The sequence below is a fragment of the Apteryx rowi genome, unplaced genomic scaffold (assembly GCF_003343035.1).
Source record: "Apteryx rowi isolate R43461 unplaced genomic scaffold, aptRow1 scaffold_56, whole genome shotgun sequence".
In the NCBI taxonomy this organism is placed as follows: domain Eukaryota; kingdom Metazoa; phylum Chordata; class Aves; order Apterygiformes; family Apterygidae; genus Apteryx; species Apteryx rowi.
The window spans coordinates 32,174-50,814 of NW_020450827.1; the positions used below are offsets into that span (position 1 = coordinate 32,174).

Here is an 18,641-nt window from a genome sequence, read left to right on the forward strand (position 1 = left end):
AGAACAGATTAAAAATATTTAGAACACAAATGAGCTGAGCTGCCTCAAGCAATTGCAGTTAGTGTCCCTGGTTCCTTAGGGGGCACCTTTTAGCCAGGCTTTGAGAGCAAGCGGGAGCAGCTTCTGTTTACAAAATGGTGACCGTCAAAGTAACCCAAGAGGTTGTCATTCAGCGTGTCTTGCTGTTTTGTATATTGTTAAGTCCTTCCAGCTTTTAGCAAACAGAAAAGCTAGGTGATGTCCTCAAGGTCCCATTGCAATAGGAGAGCTGAAACCTGGCCAAAGCAGTCTACTTTTATATTTAATCCACTGGACTGTGTTGTCCGTTTGCCTGGGAATTACTTATTCTGTGTTTACTCCCTCCTTAGCTAAACAATTCTTTGTCTGATTGCTAAGCTTTTCTATCAGTCCCATCAGTCCCTGGTACTTTGCTGCTCCTCTAAACACGCACAGAATTGCCAATATCTCTCTGAAAATGCATTCCCCCACCAAATGTTTCTAGTTTTAATAGAATACTGTTTTACAGCATCAAATAATTCTATCCCGTGGCTGAGCATGGAGGAGAACAAGCACCAACTATTAAAATTTAACCTGTGTAAAGAGATAAGATACATAATCTGTAAGGAAGTGGAAGTCTGACAGACTAGTGATTTCCTGGAATGAAGGTGTTTACAGATAACTGCCATTTTTTATTAAATTAGAAGTTTAGGATATAAGGCAACTCTAACTCTCCTTTAAACATAAAAATGCACCCATCTGCCCTTAACATTGCAAGTATGCCTGTATCAAATAAGTAGGGTTTTTCCATTGATAGTCATACCTCGTCGCCCATTTATATTTTATTTCTTATCTCCTATCTCCCCAAAGAAGCTACTGTTACGCTCTTAGATCAAAGTGCTGCTTTAAATTGGAGCATATTAGTAAAAGCATGCTTGGGGTGCAAGGACACCCGCAGAGCGTGGGGAGCACCAAGGCCCAGCTCAGGGCCCAGCCCGGGTGTCCCACCGTGAGCAGGGGCAGGGGGGCAGAGGGAGCCCAACCTGCCCCTCACCCAGCCCAGCTCTGCCCCACGCGGGCCTGGGGGCTGTTAGGGGGCACCTGGAGGGGCCAGGGCCCTGTCTCCCCCCCCCCCCGGCAGAGCCCTTCCCGCTTCTCTTTCCTTCTCTGCTATTTAACTCTTCCTCTGCTCTTTTCCTTTTTTCTCTTTTTCCTCTTTCTCTTCTACTTCTCCTCCTACTTCTACTTCTTCCATTTCCTCTTTTGCTCTCTTTCTCTCTGTATCTCTTTTGCTCTCTTTCTATTTCTTATTTTCTTATTTTCTTTCTTTGTTTTCTCTTTCTTTGTTTTTTCTTTCTTCCTTTCTCTCTTGCTTTCTGTTTTTCTTCCTTTCCCTTTCCTTCGCCGCTCTCCCCCTCCGCGCCCCTGAGCCCCAGCACCGCGGACAGCTCCCTGCCCGCGCTCCCCCTCCCGCCCGKTGCCGGGGACGCGGCCGCCGGTGCCGCGGGGGCGGGGCGGGGCGGGGCGCGCCTATATCTGCGCGTGCGCGCGGCGGGCCGCGGCGGCGACGGCGGCAGACAAGATGGCGGCGGTGCGGGCGATGCGCGGGCTGGTGAACGGCGCCGGGCCCGGCGGCCCGCGGGAACAGGCGGCGGCCCTGACCCGCGACTACCTCTCCCAGCCGCGCCTCAGTGAGTGCCGGGGCCGCGAGGGGGGCTGGGGGGGGCCGCGGCGGCGGCGGCGGCGGTGCTGTGGGCAGCCCGGTGGGGCCGGGCCCTGAGGCCGCGGCGGGCCGCGGTCGCGGTGCTGCGGGCGGCGGCCCCGGGGTGGGGGGGGCCCCTGTCCCCAAGGCGGCTTGAGGAGCCGGGGGCGGCGGGGGCTGCTGCTGCTGCTGCTGTGCCGCCGGCGGGGTGAGAGCAGCAGGCCCGCGCCCGCGGTTTTCCTCCTGGCGCGGAGTCTCCGCAGCTGGAGCCAGGGGAGTCTGCGTATCCGCCTCGAAACGGGGGTCAGGCTGCCCCGGGGAGGGTGCGAAGGTTGGCCGAGATATCGCGAGCCAGCGTGCCAGAAGACCTGGTGTCGCGCTTAAGTGTGGATTTCTAATTTCACTGGATGCACAAGTAGTCCTTTTAATGACTTTATTCTATCCAAATACTTAAATTGGTCACGTTTTGGAAACGTTAACATATTTTCCACTGGGTAAAATAGGCCGTTTTGGTGTCCTTCATGACAAACTTCCCTTTTTGGCAGGAACTGAAAATTGCTGTGAATTGTGGGAGATGGGATGGATTTTGTTCCATTAAAACGATGTTGGGAAATCTGGTGAAAAAGGGGAAATAACAGTCTTGTAAAACCTTTATTGCAGCATAGTAAGGGGAAGGTCAAAATTTTTTGAAGGTGCGTTTTGCCTAGCCTTTTTGATCTAGGTAGCAATTACATGCCTGACTGTACCTGTACACTTAAATAGCATGAATACTTTCAAAACTATAGCCAGGGAACTTTTCTTCTATGCGTTCTTTAAAAATTTCAGACTGGTTTGAAATCCAAATTAATAATTGTGATCTGCCCAGAAGCTGATTCTTCTGCTTTATTCTGAAGCGAAGGTTTCTGTCAAGGTTGGAGCCAAGGTGACTTCCTATTCAAATTACACTCAAGATTTTCAAGGTAGATGTTCATGCAAGTCAATGTGACTTGATAAGATCCTGAAGTGCTTACTCCTCATGGAGACTGTTATAGAAATTTATTGCAGCGCTGTGCTGGCTTCTCTCACTGGAACCTTGATTGCTCTTTTCTGTTTAGATTTTGGCTTTTGCCAAAACTGACACTGCTTGCAAGTTATACATGAAAAAAAATATTTCAGTTGGTTCTGATTTGTCATAGAATTGGTTGATCTTAATGGAAGCCTGGGTTTTGAGTCAGTGGCAGGCTAGTTTTGAAGTAGGGAATCGATGGTGTCTTATATCAAGGGAACATGTAGCATCCTCATGTGGAAAAAGCTAGGAATAACCTCTTTCCTGTTGATTGAGGAAGAAATGCTGATGAGACAGTCATGAGATGAAATGTAGTATTGCTCAAGACGGTGTTTTCCACTTCTTGCAGACAGTGGGCTGCAAACACTTGCAGTCTAAGTAGTCCTCAGTGTAGTATAAAGTCTTACCTAATTCTCCCGGCTCAAGTGAAATGAGCAGACAAGTTTGTGCTTTCAATTTAGACTAATTTAGGACCACATGATATGTCTCATATCCTATAGAAGGGTTTTGACAAGTGTTAAAACTGAGAGAAGAGGCGTTCCAACCTTATACCGGGCACATCTGACAGAATGACTCTCATTCCTTATTTAATGCCATCTAAGTTTTTGATTATTGCGTTTTGACATCACTGGAGATTATACTGCAACGGTTTAAACTATTTGCTTAAGTGCAAATACCTTATTGTTGACAGTCTATACAACACACTGTATGCTTGTCAAACTTGGGCATATTGCGGAGTATCTAAGCCAGATGATACCCTGTAGCTTGATGTTGGTGGAATTTGTGATCTTTCCRTAGTATCATGAATGCCCATTTCCTCTGCTCTGCAGCATGATCAGGAAAGGGTGCTGGTTTCTTTCCTGTTCTGTAAATGGCTCCACTTGTTCACTTCTTCCCCCAGGGATAAGTGATTAATAATCACTCTCTTGGTCACTGTTCCCTTGTGACTCTGATAAGCTTTGACTTAAAATGTTGCTTGTATCTGTGGATCAAGTGATGCTGGGATACCAGTATGCCCTTAGAGCAGTAAAGGAGGCCTGTTTACATCTTCACAGCTTTTCTAATGTGCTGATTTCAGGGTAATGAAAGAGTCTTCTAACTTTTGGGCACACTGGTACTCAAGAATGTACTATATAGCACTAATGCTTAGGAGCTGCTAGTGTTTAAGGCATGAGCCCTCTGAGACAAACTGGCTAGCTATGGCCTTGTATCAGGTATCAATCCTTAAGTCAAACCAGGATAACCCAAGAATTGGAGGCATTTGGCTAAAGTGAAATTCAGCCTTTTACAGTATAGTCCTTTGACTTTTCTTGGGAGACAGAGAAAGGTGTTGTAAGGTTTCCTTGCAGCAGTAATGTTTTCAGTGTGCCAAAAAATAAAACTTACTGTAGATGCTCTGCTGATCAGCTTTAGAGCATGAGACCTGCTTCCTTTGCTAAGTACACATTTTAAAGCATGCTCTATTTCTGTGTCATGAAGCAGGACACTTCTTTGGTTTAAAACAAAACAAAACAAAAAAACAAAAACCCTTGAAGTTGAGTATTGATATTCTAGCCTTCTCACTATATGAGAAATCTCTGTATGTTGGATATAAATTGTGGAGGCACCCATAATTACTTCCTTATCACAAGTTACAGAAATCATTATCCCTGCTTTTTTAAGCATCCTGCAATTGTATATATTTTAATAGAAAAAAAAAAAATCTGTATTACTCATGAAACACTTGTCTTATGGCCTAAAATGATAACTTTACATTATACTGGTGTCTCTGGTGGCAATGCAGAACTTAAATAGCATTCTGATTGTACTCAGACATAGAAATTCATGGATGCAAGCTTACGTGACGGATCAGAAAATGGCAATATGGTGTATCGTAACATTATCTCAGGTGCTTACCAGGTAGTGGCAAAAATGCTGGTAACACAATTCGATACTTTATCCTCTTCTAGAGTTCATAATAAGCGTAGAAGTGGTACAGATTTGAGTCCCAAACCTGCAAACCTGAGACTGGAGATAGGAGTGAAACATCAAAACCTAACCACTTCATGTAGGAAAATTCTGATGTTCTGAGGAAGTACCTGACTTGTGGTTTTCTTTCTTTCAGCATATAAAACTGTATCAGGTGTCAATGGTCCCCTGGTAATCTTGGATCAAGTTAAGGTAAAGATTATTCTTCATGAATCAGACTTTGAAGGAGATTTTCCAGGAAAGATGTGACAGGTTAAATCCCGATTGTCATGAATTCACTGAGCAATTTATATACAAGGTAGTTTCTGACTGCTGAGGTAAATGAAAATACTCAGATTTGTTGTAAAGCTAAGGAAAGCTGTCAGTGTTCTGGAAATGGAGGAGCTGTTGGGGCTGTTGTAGGAAAGAAGGGAAACTGTTTCAGTTCTACCAAACTGCTGAAAACCTTGTCTAAACTTGAATGTAGAAACATGAATTCACTTTGTTCTTGCTGTTTTTGTTACCATAATACAGTTGCTCTCTAAAAGGGAACTATAAACAGTTTTTGTTTATTGCAGCACTGTGCTGGCAAGTTATTTTTGAAGGCAAAACCAGTGCTGTGTACGGGCAAAAGCCAGGTTTTTCTTATAGTACATTGTGCCTAGCAGTAGATGGCTTTGAATAAGCATGTTGGGACTGCTGGGGTCCTTAAAACAGTTTCAGGCAAGACTTTCTTCAGTCTGCAACTCTAGGCAAATTTTGTATAGTTGCCATGAAAATGGCTTTAATTTGATAAATTTTGGCTGACTTGGAATGAATTTTGTTCTGATGAGAAAACTATTAAAAGATTTAGTAGTTGCTAGAGTTTTAAGCTTGCTTGAAACTGTGGTAATTTTATTTCTTGACTTGTCCTCTGAATTTTGATGTTTTCTACTGTCCTTGTTCATCCTCAGTTTCCTAGGTATGCAGAGATCGTCCACTTGACTCTTCCTGATGGTACAAGGAGAAGTGGGCAGGTTCTAGAAGTCAGTGGCTCCAAAGCTGTAGTTCAGGTAAGACTAGAAACGGGAGAGTCTCTTGATAYGACAGAAGTATTTCATTAATAGGCGTGTGTCTGAGCCATGTCAAATCCGTCTTGTGATATCTTCCTTTGATAATTCTAGATACTGTAAATAAAAAACACCCACTTATTGCAAGTGGCATAAATGATTTAGAAGACTGAAAGTTGGAGTTCTGTGTGACTTTATTTGCATCTGCTCCATTAGTTCCTTTTTAGCTAGATGTAAGGGAATCGTATTTCTACAGTATTAGATTCAGGATTAACTCCTATGCTATGCGGATATTTATGTTTTCCTTCTAAGCAGCTGTTTCTTGATAATATTAGTTCTTCTTATCTGAAGACCTTTACCCTGTTGGCAAAAGCAGATACTTGAGAGCAAAGGTATAGCGCCAGGTTTTGTTGGTTGCTGCTGATACACTTTGGGTTTTGTTTAAACTAGGTTTTTATGTCATGTTTTGTACTAGTGAGTTGCTCTTTAAATGCGCTTCGAAACCCTGCTTGCACAGGACTGCCTTGCTTTTTCCTTCCTGTGGCCCGTCAGCTGTTCAAGATGTGAAGCACCATTCTACTGCATTACTGTATTCTGTAAAGCACAATACTTACTCCTTTTTGCCTGGTGTTTCTTCTGGTATGTGTACAGGTATTTGAGGGAACTTCAGGTATTGATGCTAAGAAAACGTCTTGTGAGTTTACTGGGGATATTCTTCGAACCCCTGTCTCTGAAGATATGCTTGGTAAGTACTTGCATCTTGCTTTGAAAACTAAACAGACTTATCGCATACTAACTTATTTTCACAGCAACAAACTCTTCAATTTTATTGTTGTGTCTTGCAGGTCGAGTATTTAATGGATCAGGAAAACCTATAGACAGAGGCCCCATTGTTTTAGCTGAAGATTATCTTGACATAATGGGTATGTTCTTAATCCATTTCTAGTGTGGAGTTGAAGACAAATCTTGTCTTCTGATTTCTGAATGTTACAATAGATTTGTTTTTGAACCTGAGGTCTAACTGTTAGGGAGAGTTTTGTTAAAGGAGATATTGTTCTTAAGTACGTATGTAGCATCAAATAAATCAAAGATGCATAAGTGAAGTAAGATGAGGTAGTAGAAAATAACTTTGTCATAATGCTTGGAAGCTTTTCTTTGAAATATATGTAGAGTATCTTAATCAGCCTCCGAAGACAAGAAGCTAGTAACCTGACAAGCTTTTCCTGAAAGCATTCTTGCTGTTTGCATGAATATATAATGCCAAAGTCTTGGGATCTGTAAAAGGCTTGGATTTGTCCAGGAGTGGCTAAAGATCCCCAAGCCTAAAGTTGTGTTTTGTAGCTTTAGACATGAGCCTTAGTCCAGTGCTTCAGATCAGTGCTAGTTTGATCATRTTTTAAACTAGTACATGCAATAACGTGTTCTTTTTAAAATACAACAGGTCAACCAATCAATCCTCAGTGTCGAATCTATCCAGAAGAAATGATTCAGACTGGCATTTCTGCTATAGATGGTATGAACAGTATTGCCAGGGGGCAGAAAATCCCCATATTCTCAGCTGCTGGTTTGCCCCATAATGAGGTTGGTACTCAAGCAAAGCTATTTTCAAAACTGTTGAAGCTGTTTGCATTTACCTGGGGTTAAAGAGCGAGTTAAGTTAAATTCTGGTCTGTGTAATAGCATCAAATATACAGACAGACTAACCTGGTTCTCTTTTCTAGATTGCAGCTCAGATATGTCGCCAAGCTGGCTTGGTGAAGAAATCCAAAGATGTGATGGACTACAGTGAAGAAAATTTTGCTATTGTGTTTGCTGCTATGGGTGTAAGTCACTATTATGGGAGGAAAATGGTGCTTGAATATTAAATAAGACAATGTTGAGTGGTAGTTGAACATTACTACTTTTGAAAATTTTCTAGATAGATCTTATGCATAATAAAACAGTGCTAAATAGGCTGGCTGGCTGAAAAACCCAAATGGCCAGTAGTACAGTAACAAAGCGAGTGCCTCTTTAATTAGGATAAAGTATTTTAAACTTGGACTCTAGCCTAGACTTCTGGAAATAACTCAATTTTTGTCAAGATTGTAGGGGAGTTTTTGTGATACAGAGAACTTTGACTGTTTATATGGATTAATAATGAGGTGTTTAGACTTTCATATGATGCAAAAATATAGCATGCTAAAATCTGGTCTTGAATTGATATCTTAATGCTGTGGTTTAGGTGAACATGGAAACTGCTCGGTTCTTCAAATCAGACTTTGAGGAAAATGGGTCCATGGACAATGTGTGTCTGTTCTTGAATTTGGCTAATGATCCAACGTAAGTAGTTAAACTATATCAGTTGGGAAAAAGCAGAGAAAAACAAGTAAACTGGAATCTGAAGCCTCACTAGTGACCTGCCAGATATCATTTATGTCAACATTTTGCAGTAAATTGGAATATGTAATGCTGGTGCTCCAGATAGTGCATTTAGCAGATTTCCAGGGGGTTTTAAAGTATTTGCAACTTCAAACTGTTACCTTCCAACCTTAAAGTGCTTGTTGTGAATGYGCCATGCTGTTCTATTTCAGCATTGAACGCATTATCACGCCTCGTCTAGCTCTAACAACAGCAGAGTTCTTGGCATATCAGTGTGAGAAGCATGTACTGGTCATTCTGACAGATATGAGCTCCTATGCTGAAGCTCTGCGAGAGGTATGCATTAATTCAAATGCTGGGTGTTGGCAGAAGGGATTGATAGTATAAAATAGAAATGTGAATTTCTGCTCAAGCAGAAAGTATTCGTTACAATGTTCTTAAATTACACAGTGAGGCTTTTAGCTATTTATTGGTTGGTTAGAGTTATGTTCAGCAGTCAGTTTTCTTGCTGGTATGATATTTAAACTCATTTGGCTGCTTAAATTCAGCAGTTTCATATTACAATTTATTAATTGCCATAGCATCTTGTCATGCACGATACTGCTCATCCACGATACGAGGATTTGGGTGGTTGTATCTTGGTATCACCCCCAGGAAGAGATATCTTAACTCACCACTCTGCTTGCATTAGAGGAGACTGCTAGTCTGTGTGAGTGATCCAGCTTCCTGGAAACGTTTTTCTGGATTGTCTGCAGGTTTCGGCAGCTAGAGAGGAAGTGCCTGGCCGCCGCGGTTTCCCAGGTTACATGTACACTGACTTGGCTACTATATATGAGCGTGCTGGGCGTGTGGAAGGCAGAAATGGTTCTATTACTCAGATTCCTATTCTTACCATGCCCAATGATGGTGAGTTATTTTTCAGATATGTTTTTAGTAACTAGCGCTTTAAAGGACTCCTTTAGAGCATGCTACCTTATTTTGGACACACAGCAAGATAAGAGCATGGCATTTAGGTTTTCTTTTAGACATTGCAGTTCTTGTCTGCCTGTGTCTGTCCTTACTAGAAATGCTTTGCCCAGTTCAGACTTCAGAACTGTCCTGCAGCCCTTTATTAGGAGTATCTACAGCTGTAATCCTTGCATAAGAGCACTTAAATGGTGTCTAAAGTAAAATGCCATTCATTAGATCCACTGCTATACTGTGTTAAGTGTCTCAAAGTTGGCACATCACTGCCAGAATGGATATGAAAGGTCTGAAAACTGACAAACCACTACTTTCCTCAGATATTACTCATCCCATCCCTGACTTGACTGGATACATCACTGAGGGACAAATTTATGTGGATAGACAGCTGCATAACAGACAGGTGCGTACCAGACTAGTTAGAACACATTTAAGAATACTCCTGCACTTGTTGAAGTAATAATGCCGAGCTTGTTGGATGTCTCTTTCCTCCAGATATACCCACCTATTAATGTCCTGCCCTCCTTGTCTCGACTGATGAAGTCAGCTATTGGAGAGGGCATGACCAGGAAGGATCACGCGGATGTGTCCAACCAACTGGTATGCAAAAAACCTCATCTGAGAACCAGGGGCATATTATTTCAAATACACATCTTTTGCTAAGCAGCCTGTAAAGAGCATGCCGAACAGTTGCAACTGAGTGCACTTCTGACTGCTTTAAAGCATTGACTCTGAGTACTTAGTCTAGTCAAGTGACACCATTTGGTTTGGATTTGAACAGAAATGTTTGTACAGAGATGCTGTGTAACTGTGGGTTACTGCCACATGATTCTTTGCAGCATGATAAATGTGCACTGTATGGTGTAGAACATGTAATGTTCTCCAGCATATACTAAATAAACTGTTCTTTTTCTATATTAATTGAATAGAAGGTGATCTAGGCTTACTGCATCTGTCACTGTATAATACTATAATAATGTCATGTTGTCAGCTGCAGTAGCCTTAGTCACTTAAAGTAATAAAGGACTGGAAAGGGACCTCAGATGTTATCCTTCCAAAAGGCCACCTCACCTGCTGTTAAACTGAGGAAGTATTTTAGTTACCAAGGTAAAAGTACTTATTCCTCTGTTTTGCTCCCTTCTAGTATGCCTGCTACGCTATTGGAAAGGATGTGCAGGCTATGAAGGCTGTAGTTGGTGAGGAAGCTCTTACCTCAGATGATCTTCTTTATCTGGAGTTTCTGCAGAAGTTTGAGAAGAACTTCATTGCTCAGGGTAAGTGTCTGTTTCAGCAACATCACAGTATTCCTTAATACCTAGAAGGTTTAGGTCTTATTTTAAGATCTGGCTGTTGATGAGACTTCTTCCTGCTTCATAATTCAATCTGTGGTTACAATCTGTAGGTCCTTATGAAAATCGTACTGTTTACGAGACCTTGGACATTGGATGGCAGCTTTTGCGAATCTTTCCCAAGGAGATGTTGAAGAGAATTCCACAGACAACACTGGCTGAATTCTATCCTCGGGATTCGACTGCAAAGCACTAGCTGCAGCTTCATCACTAGCTCCTTGCTCTGTGAAATGCTGTTTGTTTTCTTTCTTCATGTGTTGGTGTTTACTTGTCGCCCTTGTAATTAAAACCAAGAATAGGTGACATTTGTGCCAGTGTTCCTATGTACACTGATACCAGTTTTTAAAATATCCCTTCTTCCAAAGCCTGGATCTTCAGGAAAATCTTTAGGCCAGCTCTTACAAATGTGCAATAGCTATCATGAAGCTTGCTTTTTGGAACTGGACCTTTTGTAGACATTTTAAAAGAATGTCTGAGAGTTATCAGAAACTGCAAATCCTTACTTTCAAACCAGGAACATGCGGTTTAGAAAACATGAAGGAGCAAATGACTTCCTTTGTCCAAAGCATCTGCTCTATCATACTTAGTTGCCATGCTGATGGTAGAACAGATGGCACTTTGTGCTGCTGTTGTGCTTGAAGACCAGGCTAATACGTGGAAAGTGTGGTGCAACATACATCTCTGAAAAATGCAAGTCACTGATTTTTAAGTATGGCTTAAGATTCTTAGATGTGCATGAAATAAGGACACTAGTGAGCATACTAGTGCTTTTCCACTAGAAAAGGGTCTTTTCAGAGGTCATAGGCAGTGGGTTGCTACCCGAGGGGAGCATGTTAGGACTCGATTACTGAATTAAAGGTTTTAAATTGAAGTTTGCAAACTAAAGTTTCCTACTCACCCATTTTATTCCTTGAATTCTAGAAATGCCAGAGACACAAAACAGCGGCTAAAGCATTCCAAGGTCAGTAGTGTCCCAATGGGCAAACTATAGATAATTCAAGGCTTCATGCTGCTACTGAAGGGGATCATGTGTGGTGTGACAAACTATTAAACCTGACACAGTTGTACTGGTGGGAGGTCAGCTTTTAAAATGTCTTGTACTAAATGTTGCAAGAGAAGGAAACTTAATGTGTGGATGGATATTTTGAATTCTGTTATAAAGCATGCTCTAGGTGGCACTGGGTCCTGAATCATGTTTGAAACTGCTGTGGATTGCACTCTAGACACAGATTTGGCTAGCCAGGAGAGCTCAGCATTCCCAACCACTTCCAACTTGGCTAGTCAATTCAGTGTTGTATTTTTTAACTGGTTTAAATGAGGCTCAGAGCCCAGTGCTGGCAGGCTTTCTTGCTTTTTTTCCCCCCAGGCTTAATGTAGTCTAAGCTCTGGTTTAGCTAAACCAAAGCATGTTGCACCTCTCTAAACTTCCTCGGTGCTTGTCTAGGAAGGTGCTAACATAGCTTGCACTATAGTGTAATAACTCCAGAATTCCCTGATGTTTCCTTATGTGCAGTTCTTTCTATAGTTTGTTCAGTGTTCTCTGTAACTTGGATGCAATAGCAACTTTATTCCAGTGCATTCCACCCTAAAGCTGTGTCAAGTCTATTTTTCTTGAGGTGGGGATGGGAGGTTGGAAGTATTGGCATGAGAATACTTTAATGTAGAAAATATCTAAATAAATTAAATATGAAAGGTGTTGAATGAAATGGAAGCTTTTGTGATTCTGTGGTAAGAAACAATTTTGGGTCATTCTGCAGGAGTGCTTAGATGTCCTTTGCCACTGGGGTTCCTGTTTACATGAAAATACTTCATAATCTGCTAAAAGGACAGAAGCATTTTTCACTTCCATTTCGATGTCCGGAGAGAGGGTCTCTGGGGACACCCGCACGTTGTTACTGGAGTTGATAGCTTTCAATAGTCGGGATTTGAATGGGCTTCAGCTTTAGGACTGAATGCTTTGTGCTGGTAAAGTGGGTGAGAGGAATGTTGCAACTGAGGGGTAAAGACATTATGGGAATGTTGGAGGGTAATGTGATACTGGTGCTTCCACCTGCATCTCAATTGTTAGTTTGCGCTAGAGGAGGCTGGGAAAGTATCCTTAAAAGGCTCCTTGAAAGTCAGCTTAGGGGACATGTTGACTTTACGTTTTCTATACAAATCATACTAAGGGTGAGCAGGATCCTAGGGCCTGAGCAGATTTATTCTAGTATTCTGCAAAGACAGCCTGGGGCATGATTCTACTTAAATCACTGGTATAAGTCCCTCCACGTGAATTAACTATTTTGTCGTAACTGTTTTCATGCTGGAGGCTGGGGTTTGCAGCACATGTCTGGTGAAGGTGGCAGAATTTGAGAAGAGAACAGTGTGAAACAGTGAGATCCAGGATTCTCCTAGAGGTGCTCCAGAGAGCTGAGGTAAACCCAAACTTACCTTCCTTCACTGAAAAATGTGCACATCAAAACCAGTCTGCCTTTATTCACTTAATGAGGAAAGAGAACACCTTTCCTTTCTTTTGATTTTGCTATTCATTTTTAAGAACTGTTCCCTGATTTCCCAAGCTGCAGTGACACTGTCTCTGTAAACAAGGGTTTGTTCTGACTGATAAAAACCTGAGGCTGTCTCAGGTCTTCTCCCCAATTAAATATCATTCTATGGTAAAACTCATAGAAGATGTACAGAAGTACAAGTAGTCCTTGAGGGAGATGAGGAGACTAGCTCATTTTTTAAAAACTTATTTAAATGTCCAAACTTGTTCTTGCAATATGTCTTTTGCTGGAAGTCACTGCAGTATCAAAATTACAAATCCTGTTTTCTCAATATTAATAATGGCTTTATGATTGTCCCAGAGAGCTTGAAAGACTGTTCATTTAATGCTGTGGAGAATGGGAAAGGAGGATATATAGTATGTTAGAAGACAGCATGTTTTTTTAATAATTAAAAAAAAGTTGGAGCAAGCAGGATGGAGTTCTGTTCCACTGACTCAGCTAGCTTAATATTATAAGTGCCTCAGTTTACCTAGCTGAAAAAATTAGAATAATGGCAACTGCTTTAAACAAATATTTTGTAATCTGTAAGTGGAAAAAGGGGGAAAGAATGGTTTTATAAGTAGACCACTGGGTTGTCTTTGAAGTTGGACTGTCAGGTGTCCAGCTTTTGAGCTGGTTTGTATAAGGTGGTTTCACCAATGTCCCATTATTTCCAAATCTTCTTGTCCCTTCCCAGAGTCAAACTCAACCTTTTTAAAGCAGTCAGCTATGCTGAGGAACTGATACAAATTAATCATAGACTGAGGGAATCCCAAAATAGCTTTACATCTTGAGGGGAAGGCCTATGGTTAATCCACTAAAATAACTTAATTAGCAGGTGGCAGCAGTCAGTATTCAGTAATACCTGTAAATAGTAAGGCTGGGCTTGGTTCGAAAACTTGAGTAAGAGAAGAAATTCCAAAGTCCGGTGCTGATCTTGGGAGCAAAATACTCTGAGCTACCAAGAGGGCAATGAGTGCTGAATTCTGGAAGCCTTTTAATGAGTGGTGAGTTTTGGGGACAAAGGTTGAATGAGCATCCTTGCTACCATGTTGAACGCTGGAGAGCAAGGCAGCTACCTTTCACGAGATACCTGGAAGTGTTTGTATACTGATGAAAGTGGCTCCTGAATGTGGCTGTGTTACACAGCAGAATAAATTCTGCCATCATAACAGTATTCTCTGCAATTAGACTTCCTAATTTGCACTCTATGGGAGCAAAGTGGGAAAGATGAGAGGTTTCCCTGCTCTCGCAAGGCTAATGGCAGGTCAGTGAGAAGCTCAGACCCAGGCTAATCAGCAAAGCYTTGCCAATGATAGCGTGGCTGATCTGAGCCAAATAGAGGTTGAAGCTGAATTTAATTAATGAGGGTGCTGGTAGGTGGTTTTGTGCCTGGGGTGGTCCCTGGCAGCCTGGGGTTACTGGGGATGAAACAGCTGTTGTCTGCAACCCACAGGAGTTGTGTTCAGCCTGCACAGTGCCCGCCGGGGGAGGCTTTTCAGCTCTGCAGAGCAGTGTGATGAAGCCAGGCAGCCACACAGCGGCAGTGCTGGCCTGGCCTGGGCTCGCAGGCGGAGAGGAGAGGGGATGCAGTTAGCCGTCACATGTCAGCTCCCAAGTCAGGCATGTTACTGCAGTCCAGAAAGGCATGGTTGTTTCAGATCCTGTATCACCTGGAATTAACATTTCTTTCTGTTAAATGTTTGCATAGCAGTTATTACTTCAAAAGCTTAATTACTGGACCCACTGGAAGCAGCACAGTATGCAGTGAGGCTTCTTAGTTTGTTAGGATGCTGCTGACTATAAATGAACTGAGTTTTTGAATGATGGGTGGTGGGGAATAGTGAGGAAGGGCTGGTTCTGGTTCATTTGGCATTGTAAGGTCAAGGGAGAAGGCTTCTGCATATAGACACAAAAACGACCTGCTGAGACTCTTCATTCCTTGTCGGGGAAAATAAAATCGGCCTTACTTGCTGTTTGAACCTGCAGGACCTCTGCTCYGATGAGGGGTGTGTGTCTGGCAGAGGCAGACAGAGGTTTGTTTCACCTGACAGTCTCTGGGTCTGAACTGCCCCCTCACTCCTCAGACTTGGGCCCAGCAAGTGGGTGGGCTGCTCTGCCTGCGCTGCCYGCGGTGTTGCTCCTCTCCCGCGGTGACGCCTGGTCTGGCTCTCACGCTGTGCAGCGCTTTGCCGCTACCACTGCGATCACCAGGCATGTCTGAGCCTGCTTTCCGTAAGGTCGGGAGATTAGAAGCGGGGCAGAAATCTCCATTTTCCTCCTGGCTCATGCTCCTGGACTACTGGAGGAGACACATCTGTCAACGTGGGCACAGTATCGTTGTCACCCTGCGTGTATGGGCAAGTTCCCCCAGGTTACAAAAGAGCCTGTCCTACAGACTAGAAGCTATCCAGGTAGCAAATAGTCTGAACCTGGCACAGGGCCCTGGAAGAGAGGAATGACAAAAATAACTTCAGCTAGCATCAGCCGGAGGCCATAGGCACGGGCTGGGGCTTGTTGTGCAGCTGTTTTAGCGTTGAGCTGAGAACGCAGACCTTCCCCAGGAGAAGGGGGTGGCAGAGTGAATGGGGCCTCACAAACCTGGAGGAAGGGGATGCCACTCTGTGAATGGCACGCTGGGCTGTGTTGCAAGCTGTAACCTTGCTGCCTGCTTGGTTTTTGCTTCCCCTGCCTGGCTGCAGTGTATGTGATGCCTCTCGTAGCTGGTGTCCTGAGAATGACAAGATCTCCATGCTGGCAGTGAGCCCTGGGCTAGCACCCAGACCCTTAGACAACAGGGACTTTTTCTGGGGGCAGCTGGGGACCCAAGGGTCTGCAATCAGCATGAGAGGAGCCGCAGGCAAAGAGGAATTATTGTGTGTGGAAAAGAAGGTTAATATAGCTGCCCTACTGCCAGCAGAGAGCAAGCCAAGCTTTGCTAGGCAGGGCTTCAGCTACAGGAACTGATCAGCTGATCCTCACCTCAACCAGCAACAACTAAGGCATGTTCTTGTGCAGCCTATCTCCTCTTGCACAGTAGGATGGTCGGTGGTAACGGGAACTGTCACCAGTCTTTCTGGTGCAGGTAAGCCCTTTGGAAACGGCATCTTGTAACCCAACCCGCGGCCATACTGCCCACGGCTATCCTGTTGCACCCCAGGCCAGGGGTTGCTGATAGGAAAATAAATGCTGCCCTGGGAAGGGGGCACCATCGCCTGTATTGCAGCAGTCCAGTGGTGCTAACTAGTATTCATGTGCCTGCTTTCTCCACCTGTACCAAAGAGGGAAAGAATAGTAAGAATTGAGTCTTTGCTGCCAGAATCCTTCTAAAACTTCTTAAGGTTTCATCACTTCTCCCTGCCTGGTTTTGTGCTGCGGTCCCACTGTGTGTATGTCCTTTCTTTAGGAAAAGCCTCTTTAGATGTGAAAGCTGAGCTGCTTGGGTAGCATCCTCCAGCCGTGAGAGCAGGCAAGCCTGGTCTTCCGCTTCCTTCATCACTTGATGCAATGCTGTCTCTGCAAACTAGCAGCCTGCTCGCTCCTGCCCTGTGCCAGCAAGCAGCCACTAAACAGAAGAGAGACCTAGGCAGAGATGTGTGGCCATGTCTTGGACTAGGATCAACTGATCACATGGGATCCTGGACTGTTTCCACTCCTCCGCTGGGTTATGGGTGAGTACTTTAGAAGCCCCATGTTAGCATCAATTTGAGGCTGTTTGTCCACGTGAGAGACACTCTCTACAGTGAAAACATAATGCAAGGTGTTATTTCAGCTTAGCTGGCGTGAGTGGGCATGGTGGTGCCGGCAGGGAGCGGGCCGCTATTGCCAGAGCGAGCCAGGCTCGCTCCTCCTGTCCGCACAGCCAGCACGGCAGCCGTCATCCCGTCGTCTTGCTCCTCCTGCCTCACAGAGCCGGTGCTTAGCCGGGTGCTAAACAAACAGACCAATATTTCATTGCATGGAGACAGCAGGTACCAAGCTAAATGGGACGTGCTGATCTCACATCTGCTGCCTTAGTGCATTTACATGCTGTTTTCTTAATTTTTTTTTTTTGGTAATGACTAATGAGGGCTGCCTGGGGGTCTTATCCCCCTTTGCCAACTGATTTCAGCCAGTCAGGTCTCTCTGAGAAGCACACAACAGCTGTCGTTTCATTTAGGGAAGGGAGGAGAGCAAACATTGGAYGTGTTTCCCCCCACCCTTCCCCTTGGGTTTTTAGTTTGGACTGGCAGATGTAAGGCAGGGGACGGGGCTGGTGGGGAGAGCTGCTGTGGTTAGGAAAGTGGCTGCAGGTTATTTGCACATCAAAAGAGGCTTTGCCTCCTACCCTCTATCGCCCTGTGTGCGCAAGGTGGCTTGATTTAATTGCTCTTTCAAAGGCAGATCTGGTCTTGTCTGTGCTGAGATTTTAGGTGTGATTCAGCCCCCCATAGCCAGAAACTGGTGCAGTTGCACTGGTGTGTTAAGAAAAGATGCAAATCAACTTTCCTCTGTCTTGAAGCTTATTTGTGTTGATTAGTTTAACAGCTCTCCTTCTGTTTGATGATGATTAGCACTAGGGCAGCTGGAGAAGTGGCTGAATTCAGAGCTAGCCTAAAGCACAGATGAAGCAGGAAACATGACTGATTGTGGAAAGAAATGAAGGAGCTGTTGCTTCTCTTGTACGACATCCCGTTGCTTGGTGCAAGGGAGTTTGAGCTAACCTTGCCCCTTGTGTTTAGATACTTCGTTAGCCTGGGAACCTCGAGCTCAGCCGGCAAGTGGCACTCGCAGATGCCATCCCTTTCGTGTTCAGCCTGCTGCAGGGGAAGCATTAGAGGGAATGACTTTAACCCAGTGTTATCAGGGCTCTCTGCTCCTTCCAGAACCTGCCGCCTCTCAGGTGCAAGAGCAACAGGGAGGAATTGCAGCTGGAACCAGGTCACCCTGGCAGCCGGCTGTGTCCACAATTTGGCCACAGCTCTGCAGCCTGTGCTTTGGAGAGCACTGAGCCTTGCGGGACCCTCTTCCCCGAGATGCACTGTGCAGCTTGCTTTCCTTCTTGCAGTCTACCCCACTATCCTAACCCTGGAGCTGTACCTCAGTTAGTCCTGCTCCTTATGCATAACAGCCTTGTGAGGAAAGGGCAATACTCTGTAATGCTGAGTATTTAACTGCTGCTGCTGCCTGAGGCGGAGGGTGCTCTGAGCTCGCCTGCTTAGAGGACACAGCTCTTTCTGATCGTTAGCTTCTTTTGGGTTGACTTGACAATTACAGATCTCTGCTCCCTCTAGCTCTCTCCCAGTTTCTCTCTCCCTGACCCCTGCTGCTTGTGCTGTTTCTAAGCTCCCTCCTCAAGTGGTATCACTAATTGCCAGTTAGCTCATTAAAGTGAAGCTGTCCCAAGAGCCCTTGAGCCCTCCTTGAGCGGCTGTGCTTCAGGGCCGTGCTGTTGTCCTGCTAGGTGCCTTCTCACATCTAGTCGTTGGGCAAGTGAGATGTTTGCCCCAAGGAAAAGGCAACAAACAGATGAAGAGGGCTTTAAAAAGTGATTAAAAAGCCATTGGGTTTTGGTGCAAAATGGGCATGAGTGGACTTTTCAGCTGCTTTTATGGAAGAAGCAGCCTGGTTTACCCCAGGGGATCCCAGTCCGACCCAGCCCTGTGCCGAGCTGCCGGACACAGCTACCCACAGCCGTGGGGCTGTGGCTTCCTGGGGCRCCCGGGC

General features: G+C 44.4%; 1 protein-coding gene across 3 annotated transcripts in view; it reads left to right on the forward strand.

Annotated features, from left to right (window-relative positions):
• The window catches only part of ATP6V1B2 (ATPase H+ transporting V1 subunit B2), a 28,076-nt gene extending 15,965 nt beyond the window's left edge, over positions 1-12,111 (forward strand). For 2 of the 3 annotated variants that reach the window (XM_026081715.1, XM_026081716.1), the window contains exons 5-17: positions 4,849-4,904; positions 5,645-5,743; positions 6,392-6,485; positions 6,586-6,663; positions 7,182-7,321; positions 7,462-7,563; positions 7,962-8,059; positions 8,311-8,434; positions 8,854-9,004; positions 9,382-9,464; positions 9,557-9,661; positions 10,206-10,335; positions 10,464-10,721. In XM_026081715.1, the coding sequence (XP_025937500.1) occupies positions 4,849-4,904; positions 5,645-5,743; positions 6,392-6,485; positions 6,586-6,663; positions 7,182-7,321; positions 7,462-7,563; positions 7,962-8,059; positions 8,311-8,434; positions 8,854-9,004; positions 9,382-9,464; positions 9,557-9,661; positions 10,206-10,335; positions 10,464-10,606 (1,403 nt within the window). In that variant the 3' untranslated portion in view covers positions 10,607-10,721. Of the gene's footprint in view, positions 1-1,571; positions 1,689-4,848; positions 4,905-5,644; positions 5,744-6,391; positions 6,486-6,585; positions 6,664-7,181; positions 7,322-7,461; positions 7,564-7,961; positions 8,060-8,310; positions 8,435-8,853; positions 9,005-9,381; positions 9,465-9,556; positions 9,662-10,205; positions 10,336-10,463 lie in introns of those variants that run through there. The other variant, XM_026081714.1, reaches the window with a different exon arrangement.
• Positions 12,112-18,641: the final 6,530 nt, after the last annotated feature.